This window comes from Vitis vinifera, chromosome 13 (assembly GCF_030704535.1).
Source record: "Vitis vinifera cultivar Pinot Noir 40024 chromosome 13, ASM3070453v1".
Taxonomy (NCBI): domain Eukaryota; kingdom Viridiplantae; phylum Streptophyta; class Magnoliopsida; order Vitales; family Vitaceae; genus Vitis; species Vitis vinifera.
The window spans coordinates 12,319,575-12,329,927 of record NC_081817.1 but is presented as its reverse complement, the minus strand read 5'-3'; the positions used below and the strand labels follow the sequence as shown (position 1 = coordinate 12,329,927).

General features: G+C 32.6%; 1 protein-coding gene across 2 annotated transcripts; it reads left to right on the top strand.

Annotated features, from left to right (window-relative positions):
• The first annotated feature begins 4,746 nt into the window (after window positions 1–4,746).
• On the top strand, window positions 4,747–7,900 carry LOC104878281 (calcium-dependent protein kinase 13). Of its 2 annotated transcripts, XR_009467461.1 has the most exons (3): window positions 4,747–5,724; window positions 5,804–6,111; window positions 7,670–7,900. XR_009467461.1 is itself a non-coding variant. In XM_010648408.3 (2 exons), the coding sequence occupies exons 1-2, from the start codon at window positions 5,563–5,565 to the stop codon at window positions 5,951–5,953; spliced, it is 312 nt and encodes a 103-aa protein (XP_010646710.1). In that variant the 5' UTR covers window positions 4,751–5,562; the 3' UTR covers window positions 5,954–6,417. The 2 variants fall into 2 exon arrangements, 1 of the variants encoding a protein (XP_010646710.1); XM_010648408.3 differs by lacking the exon at window positions 7,670–7,900 and having other exon boundaries at window positions 4,751–5,724; window positions 5,804–6,417.
• Window positions 7,901–10,353: the final 2,453 nt, after the last annotated feature.

Here is a 10,353-nt window from a genome sequence, read left to right as displayed (position 1 = left end):
ATGACTTAAGCATGCTTATTAGTTTCTTAAGGGCTGATTAGGGTTATGAAAACCTAAAGGACTAATGGGCAATTATGGATTTTATTTTTGATAACTTGAAGGACTAAAGTGCAAAATATGGAAATTGGAGTTAGTGGAATGCCACCTCATGCTTAGCTGCATGGAGACCCCTTTATAAGGGGGGTGCAGCTTGTTTTCCACCATTTCACCTGCAGCAACTTGGGTTAGAGAGAGAATCTAGAGAGAGAAAGTGTAGATTTGAGTTCCTCGTAATAGGCAAAGATCGCCTACTTAGAAGAAACACAAAAAGGAAGTCAGTGTAAGGTAGGGAATTTTATGCTATCTATGGTGTATCTGATTTCTTTCCTTGAATCATTTGTTGGAATTTCATGTTATTTTTATGATTTCATAAAATGTTTTAATGTGTCATTGCATCTCGGTTTATTGCATTAAAATGTTACCATGATATTGATATGTATATTGGTATGAAGATTCATGGTTCTATGTTGTCGAAATGGTTCATGATATGGTTGCATTGCAAGAAGGAGATGAAATTATCACAGATGATATTCAGAAAATTGGTTGGTGGGAAGTGTCTGTGGTGCTACAAGCATTATCTTTTGATATATTGTTTATGTAGGATCGTGGGTCCTTGGGTGAAAGTCCCTAAAGCCCTCGAGGAAGACACTCCAATGTGGGTGTACAGGGTTGGTCCTGCCCCTTGGTTTTAATCCTTAAAGACACAGGGTTGGTCTTGCCCTTGGGTATGAGTCCTAAAAGACACGGGATATGACTTGCCCTTGGGTGCTGTCCTAAAATAGTCATTATTATATTGATCAAGTATCTTGTGGAGCATTGATATCTAATGTGTAGATTGGTGGGTGTTAGCAGTTTATCAGTTGTGAAAGGATGGATGAGGAAAAGCAAAGATGAAACCAGCAAGCACATGCATACATGTTTGAGATGATTACACATTTGTTAATGGTTATAAAATGTTTATCATGCATGCTATGAAACGTTTAATTCCAAGTTTTAAGGGTATGCTTAGGATGGTTATAAACTTTCCTACTGAGTTGTGAACTCACTCTATCCCTTCCACCTCTAGATGCAGGTCAGAAGACCTATGTAGGAAATAATGCTTGAGCAATGCTTTATTGTGATTGGATGTTGTTTGCTCACATTGAAAGTCTTTTGAGGCCTTGCCTTTTGTATCAAAGACCGAATCTTTTTGTAGGAATGATGTAATATATATATATATTTGTCAAGTACACTTGTAGCCGTAGTGAACAATGGGGTTTTGGTATATGTAAATTAATGTAGTACAAGTTTCTTTTAAGAAACGAACCATATTTTGCTAACTACAAGTTACAAAGTTTAATACAGGATGTACTCCTTATAACAAGTTTTGCATATCCTCTTTTGCACAAAATCAAGTAGGAACTCAACATTTAAATTTTTGAGAGCACTTATACTATATTTGAGTATTAATTGTTTACTTTGAAGAATAACAAGAAAATCGGGGTGTGACAATTACACATTTGTTAATGGTTATAAAATGTTTATCATCCATGCTTTTAACATTTAATTCAAGGTTTTTAAGGGTATGCTTTGGATTGTTATAAACTTTCCTACTGAGTTGTGAACTCACCCTATCCCTTCCACCTTTCACCTTTAGATGCAGGTCAGAAGACCTATGCAGTAAATAATACTTGAGCAATGCTTTACTGTGATTGGATTTGTTTGCTCAATTGAAAGTCTTTTGAGGCTTTGCCTTTGTATTAAAGACTAAATCTTTTGTAGGAATAATGTAATATATATAATTGTCAGGTACACTTGTAGTAAGGGTTACCCTTAGTGAACAATGGGGTTTTGGTATATGTAAATTAACGTAGTATAAGTTTCTTTTAAGAAACGAACCATATTTTGTTAACTACAAGTTACAAAGTTTAATACAGGATGTACTCCTTATAACAAGTTCTACATATCCTCTTTTTGTACAAAATCAAGCAGGAACTCAATATTTAAATTTTTTAGAGCACTTATACTATATTTGAGTATCAATTCTTTAGTTTGAAGAATAACAAAAACTGGGGTGTGACAGTACCTTAAGGTAGTGGTACTCTAAACCCTTAAAAAAGTCTCTATTGACTAAATTGAGGGAAGTACGACAATTAAGTGATAAATAGAGTGAATCAAGGAAGACTAATGGTGATTACTTAAATTCCAATAACATATTAAGCATGCTAAACAAATAATTCAAGTCAGACCATAAAGGAAGAGTAAGATGTGTACCTGGACTGCAATTTAAAGTGCTATGACAAGATACTGAAGTTAGTTCAAACAACAAAATATATAACATGCATGTCATCAACAAAAATAAAACCAACATCAATGCCATCAGGGCTAATATCAAACATGGTATGGTTCACACAAAACATTTCATATGTCACTAAAAAGAAGTGAATGGTGGAGAGTGTACCTGAAGAGCATATCTTTAATGCAACACACTTTCAATACAAATGGAGAAGCTAGGATAAAAGATGATGACAAATAATTACGAGAGCATAATATCTGCATGGCATGAACTTACGAAGACATCAGCCATACAAGCTATATAACCAACTAAATAAATCAACTTTGGGAAAAGGCTTTTTGATGCAAATAACATTCTAGAATCAATTTCAAGAAGTGAGTAACATCACACAATTGTGGAAAAAAATTTAATACACTCCAAAAATAATTAAAACAAATTTTAAAACTAAATGGTCATTAGCTAAGTTGAAATTGGTAGCAAGGATAAGTTTTAAAATATCTTTTATGTAGGGTTTTGTCAAATCTTCATTCAATATTCCATAACCCATACATCCTCAACCTCAAGTGAAAAGATTACCAAGGCCAAGGACATTCCATTAGTTTGGTGGCAAAAGTTTTATGCGAATAAAAACAAAGTTTTTGGAAAACCAAAAAGAGAATGCAACTTGTACGAAATGAGTTGCATGTTTTTAAAAGAAAGTGAGATCTTTGCCCTAAACCTAAAACGAATTTTCTTTTAAAGTCCTTAAATGATTCAAATCTTGTTGAGAATAATTTAAATTATTTTAAAAAAAAAATGATTTTAGGAGGAGCAAAAAAGGAACAAAGAAAATTAAGAAATTCCGAACAAAAGACCTAAAAGTTGGGATTTTTTATTCATAACTTAAAAAATTTTGAAAAGAAAGGAAAAATCAACTTAGACCTTCTTTTTGGCTACCTTTTTATTCATGATGGAGAAAAGATCTTTTTTTGTAAAAGAAATTTTGACTCAAAAATCAATTAAGTTTTTTTTTTAAAGAAGAACAAGCTCTCAAAGGTAAATAATAAAACATCATGAATTTTTAACTAAGGTAGCATTCAAAGAACTTTAGAAAATAACTTAAGATGAATTTTTAACTAAACTAGCATTCAAGGAACTTTAAAAAAGAATCTAACATGAATATTCAACCAAACTAGCATACAAAGAACTTTAAAAAACTAATACAAAAATTCAAACTCCAAAACTTATATACTGCCTAAGGGAAAATCTAACAAGTTCATCACCATCATGAAAGGGAGATAGAGATTACTCGTCTTAAGGGGTAGAAAGAAATGCCAATCTCACATAAGTACTAAATAGGTTGTTAAAAACAACACTGATTAAACCAATTGCTCTAACAACAAAAGCATAAGTTGATTTACATACACTACAAGAAAAAAGGTCATTGTTGACATATATTATCTTGACTTAAGGTGATATGTGTCAATATTGCCTATTTAAATGAACAACTATGACATATACAACTTGTTTAAACCAATAATGACATATATAAAATTTGTTGAATTCTTTCATGACTTATATAATAGAATCTTGACAGATAATTTATAAGTCAATGTATTCAAGGTACTTAAATAAAAGCAATAATGATAATAATTTGTTTGATATGTATATATCTAATTTACTTACAAATTAAGTATTATAAATTGAAGTGACAACAATCAATTTTGATTAAGGAAGTCAATATTTGATAAATTTTTTTAGTAATGTAAATATCAATTTTTAATTTTTCAATCAAAATGATTAAATCATTTTTTTAGTCTATATCAATAGCACTAAAATAAATTTTTGTACATAATTTTTTATTCACTAATTTTAGTGAAATAAAATTTGCTACATCATGGTTTTTTTATAACTGAATATAAATAAAATCAATACTAATAAAGTATTTTTTTTATTCATTAATGTTAATGATTTTTTTTTGAGTTTGTATTAATATAATCTTTTTTTCATAAATTATTTTTCATTATTTTTAAATTAGTAATTAGCTTGTATTTGATTTAAAAATAATTAATAAATTTGTGTAAGCTTGAAAATTAAGATATTTGGAATTTTGATTTATCAATTGTTCGACAAAATATCAGGTTTCAAAATTTTACTTTTTAAGTTAACTCATACAAATTTAGACATTAGGAAAGAAGAAAATTAATTATGGAAAATTGACATTATAAAATTTATAAATATATTCCATAAATTGATTCTCATAAGTTTATTACTATTATTATTATTATTATTATTATTATTATTATTTGTTTATTTACTATATGTTTTTATTTTTTATTTTATCTTCATTTCTTTTTTAAAATGTTTATTTTATTTTATTTACCTTAAAAAAAAAAGGCTTTGAAAAATGGAGAACAATCCAGCTCCATTCGGGAAAAATCTCTCTCTCTAAACTGATAGTTCCTGCTGAGTGGTAGAAAGGGAAATTAGGTTTTTGATTTTGAGAAGCAATCTTCTGGGTTTTGACATTTAAGGCATAAACTACTCATTGAAACGCATTTGTTTTCGATTATCTGGTCTTAGCCACATCTTAATTATTCGCAAATTTCTAGCCCCAAATTTCATTTTGTTCTTATTCGAATCGATATCTGAGTAAGAGTATGTCCGTGTTATTAACCCATCTTTCTTAGTGGTTGTGGAGTGGAAAACACCAAGAGCCCAAAAGACTCTCCAATGGATCTTCTTTAAATTCTTTTCAACATTCAGGTTTGTGGGAGTCGGATGCTTTGAAATTCCCTTTAGTTAAGGGGCTTCTTCGTTGACATTTCAATTTTTTTTTTCTCCTAGAACCTCTTGATTCTTTGAATCTCAAAGTCTCCCAATCTCCCGAACCTCGATCCACGCAGATCTTCGATTTCTGCTATTGGTTTTTTTTTTTTGTCTTCGTTGAATGTTCAACCTAGGGTTTTGATTTTGTCTATTCCAGTTATTGCTTCGATCTCTTGGATCTCGGTTCTGAATTTACCCAGGGTTTGATCGTTTGATTGTTGGATTGTTTGGTTGATCTCATGGAGGCGATCGACAAGCTCGTGCAGTTGTCAGGGTCTATGCGCCAGGTCACGGCGCTGCTGGAAGATGAAGATGCGGACAAGAATTTGAGTTCTAGTTCTTCTCGCAGGGGTTCGACTTTTCTTAACGTTGTTGCTCTTGGAAATGTCGGATATCCTGTTTAATAGGACATCCTGTTTAGTGAACCCCATCTACAAAGGATGGCCAATGATGAGCATCTTCGCAAGGCCTTCTCCTACTTTGATAGGGATGGTAATGGCTACATTGAGCGAGATGAGCTTCGGGATGCCTTAATGGAAGATGGAGCAGATGATTGTACAGATGTAGCAAATGACATCTTCCAAGAAGTGGACACGGACAAGGTAAAGATTTAGTAGTTTGCCATCAACTCGATTTTCATCCAGCAGATTATAAATGACTTTTTTTTGTCTTACAATGTAGGATGGGCGAATTAGTCATGATGAATTTGTGGCTATGATGAAAACTGGAACAGATTGGAGAAAGGCTTTTAGGCATTATTCAAGAGGGAGATTCAATTGTCTAAGCATTAAGCTGATGAAGGATGGTTCTCTAAACTTAGGGAATGAGTAACATATACACAAGGTTGGTCTTTTGTTCATCCACACAAGAAAAGTACTGGATCATTCCCAATTTATCTTGGACTTGCTTTCTTTTGTGATTATTTGTTGGGGGGTTATTGGTTGAATGGGGTCCCTTCTGATTGCTGGCTTACAAGGGATCATGGAGGGGTGAGTACATCTTATTCATGTCTTCTTCATATGTTAATTGAGTAAAACATGAGGCCTTGTAGCTATGGTACGACATGTATGGTTTTGTCATTTTACCAGTTCAACCTTCTGTGGTCGTTTCTGGTTGGCGACATGAAATTGGTGAACTCTGTGGTGCTGTAGTATATCCTTGTTAAAGAAATATTGTCATGTAGCGTATGTGTTGTGCTCTAACATGTATATATAGGAAAAGTGACATATGCTTGTCCAGGATGCATCACACTGTCAAGGGACATGTTGCATACATTTTGGCTTGGTTTTGTGCAATGGTAGCTTTTTCTAATCAATTACAATACTAAAATTAACCCTACAGTGTAGAATGGGCATGTTGTTTCATTATATTTCAGTATTGTAACAGCATAGTAATGCTAGGAGGCTAGTAATTAGTAATGCTAGGAGTTTGTTATGTCAATATTTGCTTAAAAATCAAAACCCGGCGAGAATATGGTGCTACTCGGGCTCTAATATGTATTGATGTACAAAAGGATGGTTCCCTAAGCAGCATATTATTGCAGGGTTTTGATTTTTAAGCAATTATCAAGCTGCATCAGACCAAAAAATCCTTGTTGCTGTTCAGGCTCTCCTATTAAATCAGGGTCTTAGAAGTACATCTGAAATGCCATGGGTTGCTTTAATTGGGCAATCTATTTCAATTGCCTTTGCACACTCTGGATCTGTTAGGTCTACATGAGTTTGATAGCGTGCGCAAAAGAATGTCTATTGTCATCAAATTCCCTAACGATACTGTGAAAGTCTTGGTGAAAGTTGTTGATTCTTAATGTTTAGCATTTTTGCAAAAGACAGTGGGAGGAATAGTCATGTAAGGCCTACAACTCAGAGCCATTTGACTGAATATTCATCACAAGGCTTACTTACACTTGTAGTTGCTGCTAGGGATATTACTGATGAGGAACTTTTAGAGTGGCAATGCAAGTATGAAGATGCAAACACTTCATTGACTGATAGATTTGTAAAACTTCGTCAAACAACAGCTTTCATTGAATGCAAATTAAATCTTCTTGGGCTACTAGGATGAGAATAAGGCTGCCACTTTGAACCTCCACTACACATCAGTTTATTTTTTGTAATAAAAAATAAAAAAAAATGCTGCCACTTTAAGAATATGGCACCACTAGATTTTGTGAAAGGCATCCACACGTTTTGATGAATTTGGAGGGCAACCATACCATGCAAAGAAGATGACTGCACTTTAAGAATATAGGTTTAGTTATTTTTTATTTATTATTCTTTAATCTTATCATTATTATTGGTGAATTAACCTTATTTTTGTAGAATCACTTATGCTTGTTATACAGGTATGCTCTCTATCTTCCCATTTTAAAGTTTCATGAATATGTATGTCATTAAGAATTGTATCCTCGTTTGATATTGACTTTGGGTGCCTTGATATACATTTGATTTCCTTTGATAAAATGCATGTTGAGTAATATAATACTTGAAAATTGTTATTTTGATACTTGTTACTTACTTTTCTATTAACATGTGTCTATCCTACTAGGTATTCAAGAAATATAGCAAAAAAGAAGAAGATGATGAAGAATTAATGACCACCTCTTACGAAGATAGTATTGTACTTTTCAATTTAAGTTTGTATATTATCTTAATTGAATATTTTTAATTAGTTTTTTTTTTTTTTTTTTGTATATAGAAAATAGAGAGTAAGTAGAAAAAGATTTATTCCATTGTGTTTTTAATATTCAAATGTATCTATAATAATTTTTTCCCTTGAGTAATAGTTTATTTACATTGTTTTAGGACTTAGTTATTATTATCATAATTAAATATGTATCAAATTTAATTTGGAAACAAGTTTCATATGGTAACAAGTTTATTTTCCATTAAAACTAAAAATTATAGTAAAATAATATTAAATTTGTCATAGGTAACCTTGACAGATGGCCAATGCCCAACATTGACATTGCTAGCTAGAAACCTTGACATATTATACTTATCCTTGACATTTATTGTAGCAACCTTAATAGAAGAGCAAGTTAACATTGACATATGATTAAAAAATCTTGACATCTGTTGAATCCAACCTTGACAAAAGTGAAAGAAACATTGACATATGTCATACTAACAAAGATTCGATCATTGGTAGAAATAGAAAAAACCTTGACATATGTAAATGTCAAGGTAGATTTAAACTTTTCTTGACACTGGCATAGATGACATATATAAATAGTAACATACCTTGACAGATATACTCTACCTTGATGGTGAAAAATTATCAACGAAAGGCTTTTTTCTTGTAGTGATATTAAGGTAGAGAAGAAAAAAACACACTTCTTGTCATTGTCGTAGCTCCAAACTTACTAAACCCCACATTCCACATTATATTATTTCTTAAGAAAACTACAAAAATAATAAGAAACAAACAACTTTTGTAGTGGATTACAAAAATAGAGTTGGCTCTACCATTATGATTTAGTGCTTCCTTTTTTCCTCTTCTTTTGTTAATAGCCGATTTAAATATTAATTAAAGCATGCAATTTACATAAAGGAAATCCTAGTGGGACCCTTGTTCCCCTTTTCTATTCCTTATTGAGTAAGACACCAAGCTACAGTTGGAAATTGACCTAAATCGCCAATAACTAACATGGGTTTCAGGTCAACAAACCAAAGCAAACTTGAAGCAAAATAAAGATGCAATCACATTTTAAGACTTCCAACACCCTTATTGAACCCAACCACATAGTGTAACTCATTATTGTGTGAATCACAACAACTATCAACAAAAAAATATAAACACATCATTTCTTTCCTGTTGCACAGGGTCAATAATGATTGCGTAGGGATGAAAAATTGTGGAAAGTGACAAATCTACCATCAAAGACAAAGCAATTCTACAACACAAACTACTTAAAATACAATGGCATAAGCGAAGAGTTTTTTTTACCATATAAATGATGCAATAAGACGACTTTCAATGATTTCTTAACCACAAACTGCCACATAAACAAGCTTTTGTTCATTTATTTATTTAAGAACCTCTCATACATGATTTTCACAACTCAAACCAAAATCATCAAAATGCTTCCATGACTTGGCATGAAACAAATAGCCCTTATGCATATATAGTGTCAGGAGCCTCTTCTCCAAATTGATATAGGATATCACAACATCTCTCCATCTTGGTTTTCCATTTTAGTTAATGGAACTAAAAATGTTGGTGGTTACACAATTTACCAATGGCTAAATCTTCTGTAGATATTGTTTTTCTCCACTTGCCTCTTACCATAATTAAATGACAAATTCCTTTAATGTTGACACATCTCGAAGGTCTGGTGAACATTCCTGCTTGTAGAGTAACATGAAAGAGGACTGTAGTTTGAGGTTCTAGATTCATGGGAATCGACCATGGATTTCTTGTTAAGTAAAAAATCACCACAGGGATCTCTGTAGGCTAATTGCTTAGTGTGTGGCATTTTGAAGGACATACTGAGATAGGTGATGACAACTTCCAAGGGTTCATGGGATTATGAGAAGTGGATGTTAAAAAGGATGTAGCACCAAATTCATGAAGTACATTGTTTTTTTGGCTTATCATTTTAACCAATAGAATTAGCTCTCTTGTGCCATGAACTTAAGATGACTAAATGGAAGATGGTTCTTTATTATCCAATTTATAAAATGAGTGAGATTTATCATTCAAATGAGGGCATGATCTCAACCTCCATTACAATATATGGAATGATTTATCATTCAAATGAAAAAATACCGGGACACATCATAGGTGCTTGAGTACGCATAATTAATTTCCTAAAAAATGATAAATCTAAAGAAATTATAATTCCTCATGGAAACCATTCTCAGGACCACTTCTTTGAAGGGAAATACTAGCGACCTATAATCAAACATTTGAATTTTGGCTAAGTCAAGCTGCCCCACAAGCTAGTCTGCATGTTGTTTGTTGTCTGCTTGAGTGGCAACCAAGCCTTCACATGATCTCTCATCAAACCTTGGTCCATCAGCATGCATGTTTAATAGGCACTCGTGGGTGCAAAGCGTCATCCAATGTGGCCTTGGTACCACATCATCCAAGTCAAGATGCTGACACACAACCCTATCCCTACCCCCCAATCCAATCCAAAGGAAATGGGAAAAAGAAAAAACAACAAGCTACTCCCATATGCACCCCTCCTTTGTGTTTCCAGGAGCTCAGATCATAGACCATTGCTC

Bases quoted from the DNA above. Each gene is read 5' to 3' on its own strand.
- LOC104878281 (XM_010648408.3), top strand. From the start codon at position 5,563: ATGGCCAATGATGAGCATCTTCGCAAGGCCTTCTCCTACTTTGATAGG. The intron at 5,725-5,803 runs GTAAAGATTTAG...CTTACAATGTAG, and splicing joins AAGAAGTGGACACGGACAAG to GATGGGCGAATTAGTCATGA.